The sequence below is a fragment of the Vicia villosa genome, linkage group LG5 (assembly GCF_029867415.1).
Source record: "Vicia villosa cultivar HV-30 ecotype Madison, WI linkage group LG5, Vvil1.0, whole genome shotgun sequence".
In the NCBI taxonomy this organism is placed as follows: Eukaryota; Viridiplantae; Streptophyta; class Magnoliopsida; order Fabales; family Fabaceae; genus Vicia; species Vicia villosa.
The window spans coordinates 159707178-159731630 of record NC_081184.1 but is presented as its reverse complement, the minus strand read 5'-3'; the positions used below and the strand labels follow the sequence as shown (position 1 = coordinate 159731630).

The 24453-nt window shown below is 35.8% G+C and overlaps 1 protein-coding gene across 1 annotated transcript; it reads left to right on the top strand.

Moving 5' to 3' along the window:
- The first annotated feature begins 19857 nt into the window (after positions 1 to 19857).
- On the top strand, positions 19858 to 22879 carry LOC131607976 (uncharacterized). The gene is made up of 6 exons (XM_058879918.1): positions 19858 to 20077; positions 20465 to 20627; positions 20908 to 21600; positions 21739 to 22168; positions 22250 to 22331; positions 22436 to 22879. Exons 1-6 carry the CDS (start codon positions 20048 to 20050, stop codon positions 22640 to 22642), a joined length of 1605 nt encoding a protein of 534 aa, XP_058735901.1. The 5' UTR covers positions 19858 to 20047; the 3' UTR covers positions 22643 to 22879.
- Positions 22880 to 24453: the final 1574 nt, after the last annotated feature.

Sequence of the window (24453 nt, the reverse complement as noted above, 5' to 3'; positions counted from 1 at the left end):
TAAATAATCACGTTTTTCTATTGTAGGTTGAGCTTCAAACAGTGGATGGATTGGTAAAGGATAGAACACAATGTGCCCCTGCCGATTATGTTCCACAGAATATGAATCAAGTAATGTACCCCGAAGTCGTCTTCTGTGGCAGGATCGTTCGGGGTACAGTTATTTGATTCATATTCTGTGACACAATACAACATAGCTCAGGTGACTACTGGTTCTCCACTAAAGCATCAATACAACATAGCTCCAGATAATACAGGAAGCGTACATTGGTTGCATAAGAACTCGGAAGTTGTTTATGTGAATTGGTTTAGTTGTTTTGGTTTAGAAATATGTATATATGTATTTTGATTTACATTAATGGTATATAATATAATACTTTTTTTGTATATAATCGATATCGATTATAATGGTATATATCGATTTGAAATGATAAATTATAGGTTCATGAAAAAATACTGCCAAAAAATAGTAAATTACAGGTTCTAAAATATTGCTGCCAAAAGTGCAGGTTTAGAAATAATAAAAAGCATAAAAAAAAAACGCAACATACGAAAGCGCTTTTGAAAAAAGCGCTCTTATAGGGGTGCCTATCAGAGCGCTTTTTCCTGAAAAGCGCTCTTAAAGGGGGGCCTACAAGAGCGCTTTTTCCAGAAAAGCGCTCTTATAGGGGGGCCTACCAGAGCGCTTTTAAAAGCGCTTTCGTAGCCTATGCCAGCGCTGGCTTTGGCAGCGCTTTAAAGCGCTGTTAAAGGCCAAAAAAAGCGCTTTTAAAAGCCTTGCGCGTTGTAGTGTAAATAAATTAGGTTGAAATGATCAAATGTAAGAGGTGTCTCGGTGTGCATCCATGAGGGAGTAATTGCTAGAGACGGATCATTCCATTTACGATATGTGTCGCATGGCATGGATGGTTAACGATGAATCAATTGTGAATTGAACTAGCTCGTATGGAAACACGTTATATTGTGGTTGTGATATAATCACATGGTAATTGGGATGGATATCATGACTCGTGTTCATATTCCATGGATTTGGATTGGCCGAGGAAAGTATATCCAGTTGCAATAAAAAAAATTATATTTTGCATTTCTAAATTCTTTCAACTTTTAATTTGAGCCAGTCTGATAGACCGTAGCCCATAAAAAATCGCGCTTGAACAATTAAATTGTAAACTATTTATAATTCAGATTTTTTAACCTGGCCCATAAAAGGCCCGAGCCCACCACGGACTAGCCCGATATTGGTTGGGTAGCCCGTTTTGCCAACTTTACTTATGAGTAAAGAGATATTCTATTTTATGTTTGTTTATTCTCGACATTCTTATTTATTGTCAATTTTTTGTTAATAAAATTAGCTTTAACGATAAAAACAAAGTGCGTTGAATTCAACTTACTAATACCTAGAACTAGTATAGTATATTATAGTAAGTTTCAACTAAAAAATACGCATCAAAATTGTGCACGACCTTTATACGGAGCCGTTTTCTGCAAGCATGTGTAGAAAGTAGTCAAACTTGTACGCATATCAATATGTCACATATATACCAAAACTAATTAAATGAAATTCTAAATGGTCAAAGCCCTAATGATCTAAGGCGTCAATAATATATACACCATGACTACACACATGTGACATGTGAAGCAAGGATCAGATTATCGTATTCACACATTCAACACATTTGTGGCCCTTAATTAAAATTGAATTATTTAAATTTTAAATTAAATTTTTTATACAAATTGAAAAATGTATTGAAATTTGAACATTATAATTTTAATCGAACGTTGATAAGCATAAAAGTATATTAATAGAAAATCTAATATCCCAAAGTAATAATCCATATATATATATATATATATATACTGAATAACTCTCTCAACTTACAAATCAATTTTTTATGACTGAATTAAGATAAATTATAATTTTAATATATCTAAAATTTTATTGATCGGTCATAGACCTTATGACCACCAACTATATATATTCATCCATCAAATCCACAATAATACTAAGTGTGAGAGGTGTATTGAAAAAATCTCAAATTTCATATTCGTTAGTCATAAAATTTAAAAACAATTTATATAGAGTGATATCCTTATCTTACAAATTGATTTTTGTAAGATTAATTAGGCTAAACTTTAGTTCTAATATTAGAATTTATCGATCGAGAGTCATTGACCAATCATTGTTTACATGCACGCATTAAATGTTAGTGTGAGAAGGTATATTGAAAAAATTTAAGTTCTAAACAATTAGATATAAAATTTGGAAAAAAATTATATAAAGTAACATTTTTCACCTTACGTATTTTATAAAAATTTTTATAAAATTGAGTTACGTTAAAATTTGAATGGTAATTAAAATTTAATCTCAAGTTCGAATATGAATTTGGTTATCAATTCATTGATAATTAAACTTTATTACTAACATTTTGATAAAGAATGATAAAGAATGATAATCCACTTATTTAACAATGATAAAGAATGTATTGGGTTCCTAAAATTAGCAAAATGGAACATAAATTATATGACCTTCATATGATTTTCTATAATATATGTTGGGCTTGGAGCTAACGTTTTAAGAGTATTAAATAGATAGCCATATTGAATAGATATATAGACCTTTTTTTTTTACTCAAGATAGCTATTAATTATCATTATTTTTATTCTCGAGATAGATAAACCATGCATGGATAACATAGTATAGTATGATTTTTTGGGGAATCATATGAGAAATAGATATGTCTTTTAGAAGATTATATATATTTTTATTCGATAATTTCACATGTTCCTTTGTTCTTGAAAATTTGAGATGAGGGAAACAAAACTTCAAAAGATGATAGATTGATAGCTACAGCATGGTAATGGTATGGTCCCATGAAAATGAAAATGGATTAGGTAATGACTATGGTCAAAGAAGTAGTAGTAAGAGTAGTGAAAGAAGGAAGAATCACATTATAGAATTCCAAACCCTTCTGTCTGAACCACCTTTGGCTTCTGTGCTTTTTCTGACACACACTAATTTAACTTCATATTCCTACTCCACCTCCTCCTATCCAATTAAGCTAAAAATTATGAGAGTCTGCATTGGTGGACGTGTTCGCAGAAGTATCTTTGACCAAAGAATATTTTCATACATCATATTTCATCTGCTCTAAAATTATTGTTTTAAGTTTTTATATAGGTTAAGAAGATAAATAAATGAATAAAATGATTAAATAAATCTAAAAGTGATATAAAAAAATTTATGGGCAATTTAGCACAAGGACTTCACATCTCCTTCCTACAAGATTTTTGTGCTAGAGTTCTATCAGTTGCTCCCTCCGTTCCTTTATAATTGTCACTTTTGTGGAAAAAAATTGTTTCTTTTTAAGTGTCATATTTCAAAGTTCAAGAAAGTATTTTTGTTGTTTTGTCAAAATTACCCCTAATCATTATGATAGAGAGAGAAAAAGTTAAATAAAGTATTAAAAAGTTTAGGGTATTATTGGAAAAAGAATAATCATTACTTAAAAAGTAACAATAATCATTGGTTGTCTTGGTATGTGGAAAAACTTAAAAAGTGACAATTATAAATGAACGGAGGGAGAAGTTTCATAAAAGTGTTATATTTAAGTAATTTGCGACTCTTAAGAAAATGATTAGATATGTTAATTTTAGTGAAAAAACTACCATTTAGTAGAATATCCTTATTAATTGACCTTAATAGAATTGTTAATTAAAGGGAAAGTTAGTAAATATGAGTATAGTAGTGGAAAATAATACTAATAAATATTGCATTGTAATTGTAAATGGACAATTATTTGTGTATCGATCACCTGCTGCCTCTTTCTGCAGCTTTCCCTCCACTGTCTCATCCAATGGCTAATAATTAATATTAATTTGATAAGGTTGTTTTGAAAAGAGAGATGGAATATAAATAGATGGTTGGGATAAGGGCATGATGGCAGCAGTGGAGAGTAAATTGGAGAGGATCTGGATCCCAATTATTTAGAGACAAGAAAAAAGTGCAGATGAGACACTTTTCATGAGACAGGAGGAATATCATTTGTGGGTTTTTTTTACACTTAGGCTAATGGTAGAACGGGTGGTTCTCATGCCCTTCATATGTTTGACGATTCTATTTGCAATATGGATTCGCTATTAACTTGCACCAAAACCTCTTGTCAAACTTTACCTAAGGTGAGGTCTGACCACTATTCTTTAAGACATGAATTCAAATTCTCCACGATCTCCTTCTCTTCCCAGTTCAAATTTTTGTAAATGTGGAATACTCATCATATGTGTTTGGATGTGGTTAAGAGCAGTTAGAATGTCAATATTCATGGTCGCCCTATGTTAGTACTTTTTGAAAAGCTGAAGATCATTAAAAACAATCTCAAAACCTGGAATCACGTCTCTTTGGGTAATGTTCGTTTGGTTAGGGAGGCTGAAGCTAGGTTAGACATGGTTTAGATGAAGATTCAAAATAGATGAATTCGGAACTGAGGAAAGGATCATTATGTCTAATTTGGAGGATGCCTCGCACAAGGAGAATTCGTTCTAGAAAGAAAAACTGGGCTTAATAGGCACTTAGAGGGAGATAGAAACCCTAAGTTTTTCCACAGAATTATTATGATCCAGCATGCTACCAAAAATATTTATGCCCTTAAAATTGATGGAATATCTAACTTTGATCGGGATGTTCTTGGAACCCATGTGGTTGAGTACTTCAAAACCTTATTATCTAATTCTTAAACTATAGTTGTAACACCCGTATAATTTTATTATTAATTTAATTGGAATATTGAATTAATAATTAGAATTATTAGGGATTTTGTGAAAATAATGAATAAATGATGGTTGAGGGCATTTGGGCCATGTGAGTAAATAGTAAAAGGGGGAGGGTGATTTTATAATCCTTTTACTAAATTATTATTATTTTTCATAAAACAATTGGATTTGGGGAAGAAAGAAAGAACGTGAAAGAACAGAGGTTTGGAACGAAGAACGTGAAGGAGAACTGTATAGGGAGAGATCAAGGATCAAGAACAATTGTCTAAGGTAAGGGGAGACTCTCCATTTAATCTCTATTATCGTGTTATAGGTAATAGTATAGATTGGTAGTATTGTTTTGATCAATGGTTTCCATGTTCTGTCTTGTGTTCATCTTTTGGATTGAAATTTTGGACTGATAAATCCCTAATAACTGAGTAGATCTAGAGTATGATGAACGAAATTGATTATTGGATCATATACTGTAGTTTCTGGGTGAATTCGTATGCTGTTATGAGATGAATTTTCTGGTTTTTAGACTCAAATCGCAGACTGTGCAGGTGAAATCGCGAGGAAGATGAATGGTGAGTTGCAGGTTTCTGTGAACTGCTGTCCATTCACGTATGGTACGCGTATGATACGCGTATGGGGGTGTGGTACGCATATGGTACGCTCCCCATGGTGCATCAGAATGTGCCATTCTGCTGGTACGCGTATGATACGCGTATGATGTTGTTTTGTGTGGAAATATGGTTCTGTCCATGCGCGTATGATACGCGTATGGTGTGTATGTTTTGTCTGAAGTTGTGCTTCTGCCTGTACGCGTATGATACGCGTATGGGGCGTGTTTTTGTGAAGTTCTGGCCCTGTTGGTACGCGTATGGCCAGCGTGATTGACAGATTTTGCTGTTTTGTGATTTTTGGAAGGTTAATGGCGTGTAACTTTCGAGCTGGTATATCTGTATGATTTATTATTATATGATTATTTGAATGATGCAATCTAATTTGTATATATATGAACATACTTGTTGATGATGATGAATGATGATATATGAGTATAGACGAGACTACTCATTGTGTGATGATGATGATGGTATGTTATATATATGTTGCATGCATTCATAGTCATAGTATGAGGGTTGTATCCTAAAGATGAGAGGATGCAGTGAAGGGCAGGATTCCCATTGTGTGGAATCTGTGCTGGCAGGGCCGTATCTGGATGATGATAGATCGGTCGGTGGATGATGTCCACTGGTGATGTTTGGTACCACATGCATAGTGTCAGTTTCATACATGTGCATGATTTGCTTATAACATGATGGTGTATGTTTTAAGATGACTTGTCTGTTTATCTGTGGATGTGTGAACGATGATTTGTCTGAATATGAAGCAGTTGGTGAATGATATCACTATGATATGTTATTATTTATGATGCAATAACATTGGTTAACTGTGATGAGACTCACCCTTACTTGTTGTCATTTTCAGATTGAGGATAGCGGCGCGACTTGGTGAGGATTAGCTCATAAGTCGGTTTTTAGTATTGTGTCGGTGTCATGCTCTGGTAGATGTAACACTGGGAACGCGTTGTTTTTAGAGTTCGATTATAACTCTATTTGTTTTGTTGTTAAAGTCTGATACATTAATGATGGATGTTGACTTGATGATTTTAATTCCGCTGTGTAGACATGGTTTGTTTATTGAATTATAATTACAGATGTTTTCAGTGAATGCATGACATGTACCGAACGTGTATTTTCTTTATTTATGAATTGTGACACCTCTTGCATGTTGACTCTGATTAATATTGATTCTATTGCCGCGGGTTATTAGAGGGGTGTTACAATAGTGGTATCAGAGCATAGTCGGTCGTTGTGACCAGAGTCTTAGTGTCAGTCTTTCCGTGTATGCGACTAATACGAGTTATTTGTCGATACTTTTGTTCTGACTGGATTGTTTGTGTTAAGCAGAACAATGGCCGGAAGAGGAGGAAGAAACGATGATGCTATCGCTGAGGCTCTGGGCATGATTGCTGGTGTGCTGGGAGGGAATGCCAATGGAGCTGCGATTGGTGCTGACAAACAACTGAACATTTTTCAGAGGAACAATCCTCCATTGTTCAAGGGCACGCATAACCCTGAAGGTGCTCAGAAATGGCTTAAAGAGATCGAGAGGATTTTCAGAGTCATTGACTGTGCTGAGGATCTCAAGGTGAGGTATGGTACTCATATGTTATCTGAGGAGGCTGATGACTGGTGGATGTCAACCAGAACTGAGCTGGATGCTGGTGGTACAGCAATTACTTGGACTGTATTTATAAGGGAATTCCTGAGGAGGTATTTTCCTGAAGATGTCAGAGGCAGAAAGGAAGTTGAATTTTTGGCACTGGTTCAAGGCAATATGTCGGTACCAGAGTATGCGGCCAAGTTTGTGGAACTGGCAAGGTACTATGTGCACTATAATGATGATGAAGCCAGTGAGTTCTCGAAATGTGTCAAATTTGAGAATGGTCTTCGTGATGAGATCAAGCAGGGTATCAGGTACCAGAGAATCCGGAGGTTTGTTGATCTGGTAGATTGTAGCAGGATTTTTGAGGAAGATAACATCAAGCTAAGGTCATCTCACTCTCGCGAGTTGGTTGACAGAAAAGGGAAGAAACATATGGATAGAGGTAAGCCATATGGTAGAGGTAAACCTGCTGATTGGAAGAAACCCAGTGGGGGAGATTCCAGTGCTCGTATCAGATGTTACAATTGTGGTGAGATGGGACATCGTAGGAATGAGTGCAAGCTTGATCAGAAGAAGTGTTACAAGTGTGACCAAGTGGGTCATATTGCTGCTGACTGCAAGAAGAGGGTTGTGACTTGTTACAACTGCGGTGAAGAGGGTCACATCAGTCCTAATTGTCCTAAGCCAAAGAAGAACCAATCGGGAGGAAAGGTTTTTGCTTTGACCGGGTCAGAGACTACTCCAGAGGACAGGTTGATTAAAGGTACATGTTTCATTCATAACACACCTTTGGTTGCAATTATTGATACTGGAGCAACTCACTCTTTTATTTCTTTGGATTGCGCTATGAGGTTAAATCTTGAGATATCTGACATAAATGGAAGTATGGTTATTGACACTCCTGCATCGGGTTCAGTAACTACTTCGTCTGCATGCTTGAATTGTCCGGTTGATATTTTTGGTAGAGAATTCGGGATGGACTTAGTGTGCCTTCCGTTGAACAACTCGATGTAATCCTGGGAATGAACTGGTTGGAATTCAACCGTGTTCATATCAACTGTTTTACGAAGACGGTGATTTTTCCTGAAGAGGTTAGTTCTGATAGTCTGGAAATGACAGCTAGACAGGTGAATGAGGCTATCGGAGATGGTGCAACAGTGTTTATGTTGTTTGCATTGATGAATGTGAAGGAGAAAGTGGCGAGTAGCGAATTGCCTGTTGTGTGTGAGTTCCCAGAAGTTTTTCCAGAAGAAGTGAATGAATTACCACCGGAAAGAGAAGTGGAGTTTTCTATTGATTTGGTTCCGGGAACTAGTCCAGTGTCGATGGCGCCGTATCGTATGTCGCCGTCTGAATTGGCTGAACTGAAGAAGCAGTTAGAAGAATTGCTGGAGAAGAAATTCATTCGTCCTAGTGTTTCTCCGTGGGGTGCGCCTGTGTTACTAGTGAAAAAGAAAGAGGGTTCGATGAGGCTGTGTGTAGATTACAGACAATTGAACAAGGTTACTATCAAGAATCGGTATCCATTGCCGAGGATTGATGATTTGATGGATCAGTTGGTTGAGGCATGTGTATTTAGTAAAATTGATCTGAGGTCTGGGTATCATCAGATTCGTGTGAAAGACGACGATATTCAGAAGACTGCCTTTAGAACGAGGTATGGACATTATGAGTATTCTGTAATGCCGTTTGGAGTTACTAATGCACCTGGTGTTTTTATGGAATATATGAACAGGATTTTTCATCCGTATCTCGACAAGTTTGTGGTGGTATTTATAGATGATATCCTGATATATTCTAAGAGTGAGAAAGAACATGCGGAACATCTCATAACTGTGTTGGAGTTGTTGAAAGAGAAGCAACTTTTTGCCAAACTGTCGAAGTGTGAATTCTGGTTGGAAGAAGTCAGTTTTCTTGGACATGTGATTTCTAAGAACGGTATTGCTGTTGATCCTACAAAGATAGAAGCTATGTCTCAGTGGGAAGCTCCGAAGTCAGTGTCAGAGATTCGTAGTTTTCTTGGTCTTGCAGGTTACTACCGGAAGTTCATTGAAGGGTTTTCAAAGTTAGCATTACCGTTAACTAAATTAACCAGGAAGGGACAAGCTTTTATTTGGGATGCAAAGTGTGAAGAGGGATTCCAAGAGCTGGAGAGGAGGTTGACTAGTGATCCTATTTTGATTTTGCCGAATCCGACAGAATCATTTGTGGTTTATTGTGATGCGTCACTAATGGGTTTAGGTGGTGTATTAATACAGAATCAACAAGTGGTCGCTTATGCGTCGAGACAACTCAAAGTGCATGAGAGGAATTATCCGACTCATGATTTGGAGTTGGCAGCTGTGGTTTTTGTGTTGAAGTTGTGGCGACACTATTTGTATGGTTCGAGATTTGAGGTGTTCAGTGATCATAAGAGCCTGAAGTACCTCTTTGACCAGAAAGAGTTGAACATGAGGCAGAGAAGGTGGTTAGAATTTCTGAAGTATTATGATTTTGGTTTGAATTACCATCCGGGTAAGGCAAACGTGGTTGTTGATGCTTTGAGTAGGAAGACCTTGCATATGTCTATGCTAATGGTGAAGGAATTGGATTTGATTGAACAATTCAGAGACTTGAGTCTAGTGTGTGAAGGTACTCCTATTAGTGTCAAATTGGGTATGCTGAAGCTGACTAATGGCATTCTTGAAGAAATCAGAGAAGGTCAGAAAGTTGATGTGGAATTGATTGATAAGTTGACTTTGGTTAATCAAGGCAAGAGTAGTGAATTCAGAGTCGACGAGAATGGTATACTGAGGTTTGGTGACCGAGTTTGTGTTCCCGATATTGATGAACTCCGAAAGCGTATTTTGGAAGAAGGACACCGTAGTGGATTGAGCATTCATCCTGGTGTTACCAAGATGTACCATGATTTGAGGAAGTTGTTTTGGTGGCCGGGAATGAAGAAGGAAATTGCTGAGTTTGTGTATTCTTGTTTGACTTGCCAGAAGTCAAAGATTGAGCATCAGAAACCATCTGGGTTGATGCAACCGATGTTTATTCCTGAGTGGAAGTGGGATAGCATCTCAATGGATTTTGTGTCGGGTTTGCCGAGAACTGTCAGAAATTGTGAAGCTATCTGGGTCGTGGTAGACAGGTTGACGAAGTCTGCACATTTTATACCAGTGAGAATGGATTATCCGATGGAGAAGCTGGCTCAGTTGTATATTGAGAAGATAGTGAGTCTGCATGGTATTCCTTCAAGTATCGTGTCAGACAGAGATCCGCGGTTTACGTCTAAGTTCTGGGAAGGTTTGCAGAAAGCTTTGGGTACTAAGCTAAGATTGAGTTCTGCTTATCATCCGCAGACTGATGGATAGACTGAGAGGACAATTCAGTCATTAGAGGATTTGTTGCGGGCTTGTGTGTTGGAAAAGGGAGGTACTTGGGATAGTTATCTGCCTTTGATTGAGTTTACCTACAACAACAGTTATCATTCGAGTATCGGTATGGCTCCGTTTGAGGCTTTGTATGGTAGGAGGTGTAGGACGCCGTTGTGTTGGTACGAATCTGGTGAGAGTGCTGTGATTGGTCCAGAAATTGTACAACAGACTACAGAGAAGATTAAAATGATTCAGGAGAAGATGAAGGCTTCTCAGAGTCGTCAGAAGAGTTATCACGACAAAAGGAGGAAAACACTTGAGTTTCAAGAGGGAGATCATGTGTTTATGAGAGTTACTCCTATGACGGGGATTGGTCGAGCATTGAAGTCAAAGAAGTTGACTTCGCGTTTTATTGGACCATTTCAAATTTCTGAAAGAGTGGGGGAGGTGGCTTATCGTATCGCTCTACCGCCGATGCTTGCAAATTTGCATGATGTGTTTCATGTGTCTCAGTTGAGGAAATACATTTCGAATCCGTCCCATGTGATCCAAGTAGATGATGTACAGGTGAAAGATAACTTGACGGTTGAGACTTTACCTGTGAGGATTGAAGATAGAAGACTGAAGCAATTGCGAGGCAAGGAAATAGCTTTGGTCAGAGTGGCTTAGGGAGGACCAGCTGAAGGCAATGTTACCTGGGAGTTAGAAAGTCAGATGAAGGACTCTTATCCAGAACTTTTTACCTGAGGTATGTTTTCGAGGACGAAAACTCTTTTAGTGGGGGAGAGTTGTAACACCCGTATAATTTTATTATTAATTTAATTGGAATATTGAATTAATAATTAGAATTATTAGGGATTTTGTGAAAATAATGAATAAATGATGGTTGAGGGCATTTGGGCCATGTGAGTAAATAGTAAAAGGGGGAGGGTGATTTTATAATCCTTTTACTAAATTATTATTATTTTTCATAAAACAATTGGATTTGGGGAAGAAAGAAAGAACGTGAAAGAACAGAGGTTTGGAACGAAGAACGTGAAGGAGAACTGTAGAGGGAGAGATCAAGGATCAAGAACAATTGTCTAAGGTAAGGGGAGACTCTCCATTTAATCTCTATTATCGTGTTATAGGTAATAGTATAGATTGGTAGTATTGTTTTGATCAATGGTTTCCATGTTCTGTATTGTGTTCATCTTTTGGATTGAAATTTTGGACTGATAAATCCCTAATAACTGAGTAGATCTAGAGTATGATGAACGAAATTGATTATTGGATCATATACTGTAGTTTCTGGGTGAATTCGTATGCTGTTATGAGATGAATTTTCTGGTTTTTAGACCCAAATCGCAGACTGTGCAGATGAAATCGCGAGGAAGATGAATGGTGAGTTGCAGGTTTCTGTGAACTGCTGTCCATTCACGTATGGTACGCGTATGATACGCGTATGGGGGTGTGGTACGTGTATGGTACGCTCCCCATGGTGCATCAGAATGTGCCCTTCTGCTGGTACGCGTATGATGTTGTTTTGTGTGGAAATATGGTTCTGTCCATACGCGTATGATACGCGTATGGTGTGTATGTTTTGTCTGAAGTTGTGCTTCTGCATGTACGCGTATGATACGCGTATGGGGCGTGTTTTTGTGAAGTTCTGGCCCTGTTGGTACGCGTATGGTACGCGTATGGCCAGCGTGATTGACAGATTTTGCTGTTTTGTGATTTTTGGAAGGTTAATGGCGTGTAACTTTCGAGCTGGTATATCTGTATGATTTATTATTATATGATTATTTGAATGATGCAATCTAATTTGTATATATATGAACATACTTGTTGATGATGATGATGATGATGATGAATGATGATATATGAGTATAGACGAGGCTACTCATTGTGTGATGATGATGATGGTATGTTATATATATATGTTGCATGCATTCATAGTCATAGTATGAGGGTTGTATCCTAAAGATGAGAGGATGCAGTGAAGGGCAGGATTCCCATTGTGTGGAATCTGTGCTGGCAGGGCCGTATCTGGATGATGATAGATCGGTCGGTGGATGATGTCCACTGGTGATGTTTGGTACCACATGCATAGTGTCAGTTTCATACATGTGCATGATTTGCTTATAACATGATGGTGTATGTTTTAAGATGACTTGTCTGTTTATCTGTGGATGTGTGAACGATGATTTGTCTGAATATGAAGCAGTTGGTGAATGATATCACTATGATATGTTATTATTTATGATGCAATAACATTGGTTAACTGTGATGAGACTCACCCTTACTTGTTGTCATTTTCAGATTGAGGATAGCGGCGCGACTTGGTGAGGATTAGCTCATAAGTCGGTTTTTAGTATTGTGTCGGTGTCATGCTCTGGTAGATGTAACACTGGGAACGCGTTGTTTTTAGAGTTCGATTATAACTCTATTTGTTTTGTTGTTAAAGTCTGATACATTAATGATGGATGTTGACTTGATGATTTTAATTCCGCTGTGTAGACATGGTTTGTTTATTGAATTATAATTACAGATGTTTTCAGTGAATGCATGACATGTACCGAACGTGTATTTTCTTTATTTATGAATTGTGACACCTCTTGCATGTTGACTCTGATTAATATTGATTCTATTGCCGCGGGTTATTAGAGGGGTGTTACAATAGTGCCTGATCAAGACCTCATTAATGACTACATCCCTCGTCAATGATTGTATTGGTCTTACTTCTGATGCTATTAACTTGCTCCACTAGAAAACCTTTGGAGGCAACCTGACCATGAAAATGGACATTACTAAAGCTTTTAAGTCTCTTAACTAGGTGTTCTTGATGCATTTACTTAAGACTTTTGACTTCAATGACAAATTCAGTTATTGGATATGGATCATTCTTAAATCCTTCAAGATTTCCATCTCCTTTATTGGGAAGCTTATTGGTTACTTTAGTTGTGAAAGGGGGATGAGGCAAGCGTGTAACGCCCCGAATTTAATTAATCGTTTAATTAAATTAATTAAGGATTTATTTATTGGAATTATTCGCAGTTGATGATTATCAATATTATTCTAAGAAGCGTAATCGTAGAAATAATATTAGAAATAATGTTGTTACATGGGACTAATTATTTAATTAAGTTGAGTTTAGTTGTTGTAAGGAAAATAGCAATTGGAGGTGTGCGAATAATAGGCCCATTAAGGAGTGTATAGAGAAATATTGTTATGTTTGTTAAGTTGAGAAAGAAAATAAGGTTATCCAGTAAAAACAAAACAAGGGTTTTATCAAAAGGAAAAGAAGGAAAAAAGAGGAACAAGGGTTTGTAGAGCAGAAGAATACGGAAGTTGCAGAGCACAAAAATTGGAAGTTGCGACAAAGCGGATTCGACCGGAAAATTATGGAGAGACCGTCATTCCGAGGTATGGGTGGGGTTCAATCTCTATAATTGGGTATATGATAGACCGTATATGGGATGAGATTGTATGAATTGTGCCATGAATGGTTAGTTGATACTATCGTATATTTTATTCTATGGAAATTGATTGTTTGTGGTGAGTTTTGTTGCCTGTGATTTGATGAGAATGGTTGATGTTATTGTTCACCAACCAAATGAATTATGGCTGCTATTTAGTTTATGTGTTGAATTTGGATTTAAGGGAAACCGTAGAATAGTTGGTATTGGTTAATTTGGTGAGGAGTTAATTTATGACTCTTCTGTGATGAATTTTGTTGTTGTGAGTGTTGTTGTATTGGTTTTGGATCGAAGGCGCTGACAGAGTTGGAAACTGGAAAAGTTTCGTTGAATGAAGGTGTGTCGAGGGGCACACCAAAAGTGACGAACGTCGTTGGCCTTTGGGAACCCCTGCCGAGCAGTAGGGGTATGTTGTTGGTGTGTGTCGATCGACACATATACATAAGGGGAGGCAGAATTCTCTTTTCTTCTTGCTACGTGTCCAGTATCTTGCACGTTTTAGGAGACTTATAATTATATGACTGATAGCTTTAGTTAATTAATATGGTATCACTTAATTTTAATTGTGTAGTTGTAGAATAAAACAAATGTAGTATATTGGTAACATAGGGTATATTAGTACCAGAACATAATAGTTTTAGTAAATTAGCATAGGTAAATATGAGCAGTATAACAATAGCAGTTTCACTAATTTAGTAGAAGTGGTATACTAAATAACAATAGGTAATTAAGTAATCCAAACCGTGGAGGATTTAAATAATTTAGCATGACTTGGCTTATACAACAGAGATGATGGAGTTAGTAGCAGTTTGGTTTGGTAGCAGGAAATAATTTAGTAACAGTGAATCAAATAAATAGAGACAGTGTAAACTAGTAGTATTATTGATTTTTGGCAAGGAACAGTGTAGTATTAGTAGTAGAAAATAAATTTTCTCAGTAAAGTAATTTGTCAGGAATAATGTGAATGATTGGTAGCAATGCAGGGATTAAAATAATATCGATTAGTAGATTTAAGCGGTAAAACTAGTTGTTCGATATTAGTTAAAAATTGTCGGAGTAAGTCGTGTATACGAGTAGGTATTCTTGGTTGGGTTATTTTGTTGAAATTATGTCGAATAAGTTGATTTGCTGGTACAATTGAATTGTGTTGATTTGTCCCGATTTATGGACATTATTAAGTTGCAGGTCCTATGACCAATGTTGATTGAATTGAGTTGTTGTCGTTATAAATTGTTGTTGATGCGTTGATTAAGTTGCTGGTCCTTTGACCAACATTGTTAAATTGTTTTGCAGTTGCCGGTCTTGTGACCAATGTTGATTAAGTTATTTTTCGTTGTTGCATTTTGTCGTTGTTGTGTTGTGTCGATTAAGTTGATGTTGCGGTTGTTGTCGCATGCATATCATAGCATTATTAAGTTGGCCTGGATTGACAATTTTTAAGTTTGAGCTATGCTCACCATGTTGGCCTGGATTGACAAAATAAGTTGAAGGCTTATGCCTTGTTGACGCCTCGATAACCTGGAGGATTTTTAAGTTGGGAGTTTTGCTCCAATGGTACCACATGCATATGCATAATTTAGTCAAATCTGGAGTTGTATGTTGTTTGAGGTTGCTATTAAGTTGTTATATTTAGATGTTGTATATATTAAGTTGTTGTTGTTAAGAAGTTGATGTTGTTATTAAATTGTTGTTGTTATTAAGTTGTTGTTGGTGCTAAGTTGTTGTTGTAATTAAGTTGTTGTTGTGATTATTATGTTGATGGTTGATTTAATGTTGTTGCTATTAACAAGTTGTGTTGATTAAAGTCTGTCTGTTACTTGTTGTATAGTTGTTGGTAGAAAGTGGTAATAATTGTACAATCTGATATAATATATTGGTTATCATATGCCTGTTTATATTTATTCGATATTTCACCTTTTCTTTTGTTTCGCCGTTACCTTTATACTGGTAACGTGCATGTGATAGGCAGTGATAAAGATTTAGTAGCTTCACCGAGTCCAAGTTGGTGTGTCGCTCTGATACATAGCACTCGGGGGGATGTTTATGATGTGGTTCCTATGTTGTTATTACTGTAGTTGTTTAATAATTATAAATTGAATTTGGTGTTAGTTGAATAAATATTGTTAAATAATTCCTAAGTTAAAAGTTGTGAATTCCGCTGCGTTATTAATAAAAGAAGTTGTTTTGTGGTTATAAGAATGAAGTAAGTTATCAATTGTCATTTGAATGCTATGTATCTACGTTGAGTGAAATGAAAGTTGAAGTTTATGTTGAAATGTGATATCCTGAATATGTTGAAAAGTTTTAAAATACTCTAATTTGTGTATTATAATTACCGGGTAAATTTGGGGTGTTACAAAGGGGATTTTGTCTCTCCCCTTCTCTTTTGTATTGTTGAGGAAGTTCTCAACAGACCCCTTTCTAGCCTAGTGATTCAAAAGAAGATCAAGCTAATATATGGTCCTTGGGGTTTTAGAGTCCCTTTTCACTGCCTTTTTGTTGATGATGTCATGTTTTTTTTTGCAAAGATGACAAAACTACTATTAGGGACCTTATCAATTTGTTTACTAGGTATGCGAATGCCTCATGCCAATTTGTGAATTCTACTAAGTCCCTCATGTTTTTTAGTTACATGATTGAGGTTGCCCCATCCCTCTAGTCTTCTTGGTTTCAAAATTGATTCCCTTTTTTTCTCATATGTTGGAGTCCGTATCTTCAAGGGCAAACCCAAATCAATCTATCTCAGACCTATTTTGAACAAGATCAAATCAAAACTTTCCATTAAGAGGTCTTCTCTCATCGGTTTCACTGGAAAAGTCCAAATGGTTAAGTCTACTATTCTTGCCATTTTGGTTCACAACTTTATTATGTATTCTTTGCATGTGTAGTTTATCAACTACTTGGACAAGAGCATTAAAAACATCATTTAGTCTGGAGATATAATAAAAACAAAATTATTTATTGTGCCTCGCAAAAAGGTTTGCAAGCACTTTAGTTAGGGTGGCACTGGCTTGGTATCTTTCGTAGCCCTTAATGAGACCTCTAACTTGAAATTTTGTTGGGAGATTCTGAGTTCCAAAGAGCCTTGATCTAGAATGTTGAAAGGAAGAGTTATTAAGAATGGTATCCTTATTCCTCACCACATTTCTTCCTCCATTTGGAGCATTATTAAAAAGGAGTATGGTTTTCTAATCTCAAGTACTAGAGTCATCATTGAAAATGGTATCAATACTAATTTTTGGCTTTACTCGTGGAGTGGTCTACCTCTTGTACATTGTATCCAAATCCCTACCTCAATTGAAACTTATACTAATGTCTCTAATTTTCTTCATCTTGGCATTTGGAACTTTCTTGACCATATCCTCCTGCTCGTGCCCCATCTTCCTGCTCAAGTCTTGCAGATTAACCTCCATTTGAATCCTAGGTATGAGAGTCGTGTTGGACTTAAAACTTCACACACAAAAGGGGGTGAACTATATGGTTTGGAAAATTTTGGTTTTAAAAAAGTTTGTGAAATAAAATCGGAGTTTAAAAACATTTTTAAATAACTTAGCAGCGGAAAAATAAAAAGACAGAAAATAAATTGTGGAAATTAAAGATTTTAAGGGAAGAAGAAGAACACCAAGAATTATACAGGTTCAGTAAAAACCGACTTAGTCTTGTCTCCAAGAATTGATCTTGAGAGTTTCCAATATCGTTGAGAAATTTTAGTAGGAAAGACTCACGAACTCCCTTATACAAGGATATGATGGTTGATATTCAACCAAATAATATAAGACAAAAGATATGGGCTTTTTGTCTTTTCTTTTGATGATCTTAGGAGCGAAGTGACCAATCTTCCTTCCCAACGGTGGATTGAAGCGATTAGTCTTCAAGTTCCTAAACCTTCAGCTTAAATCCTTGGGTTTACACAGGATAACCAATAACGTATGATATTTTAACACCGGGTTGATCTCAAACCTATAAAGCTTTTAATACTAGGATGAGCTTCAACCTATATTGGTTTTAATATGGGACTGACCAAGAACATAAGAGATTTTATCATGGGCTGATCTTCAACCTAAACTAGGACTAAATCACATAATCCTAAACCAAAGCTTTTAACGTGTTTAGCTTCTAATCCAAATAAATCCCTAAATGAACAATATTCAATTACAAAATATTCCCATAATGAATTTACAATTCTACCATTTTTAGAATTATAAATATATCCTCACTCACAAAATATTCCCTTATTGAATATCTACGTTGTAGTTCTTTTTTCTTCACTTCTTCGTCTCTTAACCATTGCTTCAATATCTCCTCTTATATAGATGAAGAATATATATGTTAGAGGGTGAAGTAGGAAATTCACAAATCATAGATGTAAGAAGACGTTTGATGCACAGTGGCAGAGTGGCGCTAGTAGCAATGAGAGGAAGGATTGAACATATTGAAACATTGGTATTAACATACAGTCCTTTTGCAGAGTAGCGTTGGGGATAATAATTTTGTATTAAAATAATATTTCCACACTATCTTCCTTTAGTAAAAAAAATATTAAGTCAGAGGCTTCTGAATAAAGTTGTTGAAGCTTGGTCATAATTCAGAGTCACTTTTTCTCTTTATAGTTAAATTGTTGAAGTTTTATTAGATTTCCTTCAGAGCTTTAGAACATTGAGACTTAAAAGTCTTGAATTAGAGTCATTATGTATATGATTTTTTTAGGATTTAACTTTATGTTCTCGGATGCAGATTTTCTTGTAAACACATCTCGTATTGACCATTGGTTAAGAGTGAGGATGCACAAAATCTTATATGATCTTGTAACTTACTCTGACCCAATTGCAATGAGTCGGGTTTGACGCAGTCCTTAAGGCTATGTTTGGGAGTTTTTAGGGGGGAGGGAAGGACTTTGAAAAAATAAAAAGATTTGATGAAAAGAATTGAATGATTTTGGTTTGGAGGGTTTTGGAGGATTTGTGTTTATTCATAACACCAAAAGCCTTCTAATTTGAAAAAACTCAAAATTTATATTGAATGAGCACTTTGGAGAGTTTTGGAGGGGTTACATAAAATTTCAAAATATCTTTTATATTGTAATAATTCGAAAAATTAAAAATATAGTAATGATATACACTCTTTTATTATTTTAAACAAAATTATTTTTTCAAAAAATATTAAACATTTTTTAAAAATTCAATTTCAAAAGTCCCATTTCATCCAAACTCCTAAACATAACTTAAAAAATATACAAAATTTGAGAACAAAACAGGGCACACTTAAAATAGGGATGCGTTGAGGTTATCCACCACATTGTGAGAGGAGGGAGTATTAGTTTGTAATACATTACTTTTGCTTGATAAATTATTTGTTAATTAATTTGTAAGACAGTAAATTGTTATAATTATGTGTTGTAATTCTTGTTAAGTGTGTGTAATTATTGATGAATATTCAAAGAAAATGTTAATGTTTTGGTGATTTGTTTTTGAACTATAGTCTATGTATATGCCAAAATTTCAAAGTGATGCTATTTGTCTATCCTTTTACAAACCATTGTTTTTCCTTCTAAATTTCTAATTTACAATTAAGAAACGCTTTCCACCGAGATTACCGGGATAATTCGTGGGCCACCAAGCCACAAACAAAGACTTGGATGTGTGGTTTCATTTCACGTGTATTAGTTCTGTTTGAACTTTGAACGCCGACTAGTATTTATTATTATCGCAAATAAGAAGATTATGCTATCACAATTTAGGTAACAACATTAATTAACAACACTTCAAATGGGACACCTAATGGCGTTGTTCATTGCCACTGCTGTAGAATGAATGTCCTTGTTTTCAATAGGCCACACTTCACATGTGTCTTCAAAAATCAATTAATTATAATTTTAGCTAAAATTAATTAATTACAATTTTATTAAAATAAAAATGGGGTGATTCTGATTCCTTGGCAGAAGGGACAAGAGTGTGAAAAAGAAAAGAGTGATGTTTTTTGGACAAAAAACAACAAGTGGGGTCCATAATTATGATGACGTGGAGTGATTCAACAAACAACAGTAGAAAACCCAATTCCATTCAACACAACGTTTTCTTCATTTCACCCAACACAACACAACACACTCTCTCTCTCATGTGATGTTATCATTCACATTCATTTACTAGTCAAACCTTACAAGTAATCTTGCAATTGAACTCTCTCACCATCCTCTCCTCTTCTGCATTATACTGCTACCCTCCAGCTTCTCAGACACACAGATAGAGATCCAATAATGGACTATGAGAGGATAGAGAAAGTTCAGGTTTGTTTCTTACCAATGTTTCATCTTGTGCTGTGTTTCTTCCCAAAATTTGAATCTTTTTTCTGTTTCACAAAATGGGTTGCTATCAAAATGCTCTATTTTTCATCTCATGTAGAGTATTTATTACTACTATATTATTTGGGGTTTTTGAATTTCAAAGTTTATGTTTCTGTTACTCTAATAGTAATCAATTATGTTTTTTCAAGTAAAAAATTATACTTTTTTGCTTTCTCTACTTTTTGGTCAATGGAAAGCTTAAATTTGTCATGATTATTTGTTCTATGGCGGGAAAAAGGTGAAAAGGAAATTTTTTTGAGAAAAGAGTTGGATTCAAGTTAGATTTTACATGAAATTTGATTAAAAAAATTGTTGTTTTTGAATCTGCAGACTGGAATAATTTCTCCCAGTAAACTGAGAATGAAGTTATTAGGGGCTAGGAAGAAGGATGGATCCAACAGTAACTCTTCTAGAACCTCTCCTGCAAGGCTTGAGGATGCTGAGTTTGTCAATAGCTTACTTTCCTCCAACATTGTCAACCTCGACGACGAAGGTTCGCTATTGAAGTTTATTTTAATGCATCTCTATCTATGTAGCATGATGTCTGATATGTGTCTCTGTCTGACCCCAACACATGCAGTTACATTCAATAATTTTATTTTCTCGAAGTGTTGGTGTTAGTATCGTGTATGTGTCTATGTCTATGTCTGTGTTTCGTAAAATTTAGAATGTATCGGACAAAGTTTATCCGAGATTGTGTGTTTTGTTGTGTTTGTGTTTGTAAGTGTATGACTGTGTGGTTTTTGGGACTAACTAAAACATGTTTCGACCAGTTACTTCTCCAAGCTTAGATGTTGTTGCGGCATTAAAGCCATTGAGTGATGCTGTGCTGGAGCGGAAACGGAACGGGCAGGTTTCTAATGAACCAAAGGAGACAATGCCTAGGGAAAATGGTGACACAGGACGCGTAAAGCTGCAACACTTTCATAAAGTTGACACTGGAAGTTCGAGCACAATTCATCCCGTGAGGTCAATAGAAGATGATAATCTTGATTATGATAGCCAAGCTAGCTCGTCAAGTTTTGAGTTTGATAAAGGAGAGAGACCGGTGAGCAATCATGTAGGTAGATCTCTATTGAGACCTATTCCTTCGAAGTGGAACGATGCTGAAAAATGGATAATGAATCGGCAACATATACAACCTAGTTACTCGAAAAAGAACAATGTACATAGCCAAGCAAATCGTTTACCGATAAGTATGGCGAGGGTTGTTCCAGAGTCCGGTAATTTTGATCATAAGCTCCTAACGAGCAAGGTTACTGAAACAAAACGAGTTGATTACTGTCAACCAACATCACATTCACATACGGGATTCGAGAAATTCTCTTTTGTTCCGTCCGATGCTCACTCGGTTTCAGGTCAAGCACACGGAAAAACTCCGGTAATAGAATCTTTTTCCCAAAGCAAAGACTTAAAGGAAGTAAATGAAGTTGATTTATCATGCACAAGTATAGACGATCAAACAGGTATTTTTAACAACTCGTTCTACAATATAACTTTTATTCAATTTGCATACGAATATATATGTCGCAACACGTTGGTTTTGTCCAAAGGTGACTTAGTAAAAGTGTAGATAGTAAGATTAACTTGTTCTTATGATGCAGCGATTTCTGGTATAAGATCTGTTGCCATGAGAGATATGGGAACTGAGATGACCCCAGTGCCAAGTCAAGAACCTTCGCAAACAGCTACTCCTGTTGGGTCAGCAACTCCGATACGCAGCCCGACTTCATCAATGCCTTCAACCCCTAGGAGAGGCGCACCAGCTTCAACGCCTTTGGGCAAAACAACTGATGAGGATAGCAGCAAAAGGCAGTTGTCAGAAGAAGAAATGAAGCTTAAAACAAGGAGAGAGATCGCAGCACTAGGTGTGAAGCTAGGGAAGACGAATATTGCAGCGTGGGCGAGTAAAGATGACCACGAAAATGAAAAATCTGCTGCTCACGACGCGCAGACTCAAGAACAGGAGAGGATCGAATTTGAAAAACGCGCTGCATTGTGGGAGGAAGCTGAAAAGTCTAAGCATGCTGCAAGGTTTCTATTTTACTTGCGTTATCTCTAGCCTAAATAAAACCTCGTTTTTTAAGTGTAACTATAATATGCTAAAATTTGCAGATTTAAGCGCGAAGAAATCAAAATTCAAGCATGGGAAAGTCAGCAAAAGGCCAAATTAGAAGCCGAAATGAGAAGGACCGAGGTAGTTATACTTTTTCCTAATCTCTATGGATTGGATAAAACAACATTCTTGCATTTTTTAAACCTATCTGATTTGGACACTGATTGAAACTATTTGCAATGTAGGCCAAAGTTGAGCAAATGAGAGCCCAAACACATGCAAAAATGGTGAAAAAGATTGCTATGGCGAGGCAAAGATCAGAAGAAAAACGCGTAGAAGCAGAAGCTAGAAAAAATAGAGAAGCCGAAAGAACTGCAGCGCAAGCAGAATACATACGGCAAACCGGAAAAATGCCGAATTCAAATTACTTTATATGTTGTGGCTGGCTGTGATATATTACATTTGAATTTGAAGAACTAAAAAATGGCATATCATCTTTATACCAAACCTTGTAATTTTCAAACACTGAGTGCAAGTTTCTTACATAATAGTGTTTGATGAGTGAGTGATAATGTTTACAAGTCTGTTTTCCATTTTTTAAAGGCAAAATTGAAGTGCTTGCTTTAATATAACCTGTTTATATAAATGTACAAGTAAAAGAAGCCAACCAACATAGGTTTAATCTAAAACTTGAAATCCCATTAAAGGAAAACTTGTTGTAGTTCAACTTACATTACTCAGTAACAATATGTTGGGTGGACTTTAATGTTTCTAAAAGTTAGCCATGAATAACGTTTTTACATGTATGAACAAAATAAGTACTGCTTCAAACCCCATGAATGCTAGTTTCCATTTTTTTTAGTCATGATGCTCTCATCACATCCATTTATTGACTCGCCCTTTTCAATAACCACCAACTTTAGAAATGGACCAAATACTGCATTGGGCTTAGTTTCGGTATAACACAAGTTTCTAATTTATAGAGGAATTAACTTGTCATCCTCATATTTGTATCTCAAGACGAATGAAAAGATTACTATAATTCTATTTGTAAAATTCACGTTCATTGACAGAAAATTTCAAAATTTTTGGGCGATATCGAAAATTTTGCGAGCATAACGAAAATTCTTTTAAAAAATGTAAGTTTAATACTGAAAATTTGACGTGCATACCGGATATTCATTGAAAAAATTAAGTAGAATACTGGAAATTTCAAAATTTCCAAAAGAATTTCACGGAAATTTCAAAATTTCCAAAAGAATTTCACGGAAATTTTAAAATTTCCAGGAGATTTTCACGGAAATTTTAGAAATTCTGGTAATTCTAACAGGAAACTCTCTTAAACCTCCGGTAGTTCAAATTTTTTTGAAAAAAATTCGAAAATTTCAAAATTTTCGATACCTTCTTCCATTATTATTATTATTATTATTTTTTTCCGTTTTTCCATTTATTTTTCCAATGAGAACCACGGGATGTTAAAATAACAGGAGAAGATGGAAATAATTTGGTTGTATTTTATTCAGAAACATTAGAGCATTATATACACATATACATCTCTCTAATTAGATGATTCTATTCCTATAATTCAGCAACCTATTCCTATTATACTGATATGACAGTTCCCATGTTACCATATTTACAACAAGAATCATGGATGCAATTAACTCTCATAATAACAAGAATCATAGAATATAATTTCCTTTCCTAACACTCCCCCTCAAGTTGGAGAGTGGATATCAAGAACTCCCAACTTGTGCTTCATTGTAAGAAAGGATTCCTTTCCTAGTGGTTTAGTGAATACATCGGCTACTTGTTCTGCCGAAGGAACATACTCAGTTGCTACTGAACCATCTTGAATTTTGTCACGGATAAAATGACAATCTATCTCTATATGTCGAGTTCTTTCATGAAATACCGGATTAGACGCTATGTGAAGAGCTGCTTTGTTGTCACAATACAACAGTGCGGCTTTTGGATGCAATGTCTCCAAATCCTTCAACAACGAACGTAGCCAAGACAACTCACAACATGTGCCTGTCATAGCTCTATATTCTGCTTCAGCTGATGATAAAGAAACTGTCTTTTGTCTTTTTGTTCGCCAAGAAATTAGTGAGGATCCCAAAAAAACACAATACCCCGTAGTTGATTTTCTGGATATCGGGCAACCTCCCCAATCTGAATCACAGAAGGCACGTAAAGATAAGTCATTTTGGGAAGAGAAAAATAAACCTTGACCTGGATTGCTCTTTAGGTACCGCAATAT

Coding starts and splice junctions, on each gene's coding strand:
- LOC131607976 (XM_058879918.1), top strand. CDS start 20,048: ATGGACTATGAGAGGATAGAGAAAGTTCAG. Junction 20,078..20,464: donor AGAGGATAGAGAAAGTTCAG/GTTTGTTTCTTA, acceptor TTGAATCTGCAG/ACTGGAATAATTTCTCCCAG. Junction 22,332..22,435: donor CCGAAATGAGAAGGACCGAG/GTAGTTATACTT, acceptor TTTGCAATGTAG/GCCAAAGTTGAGCAAATGAG.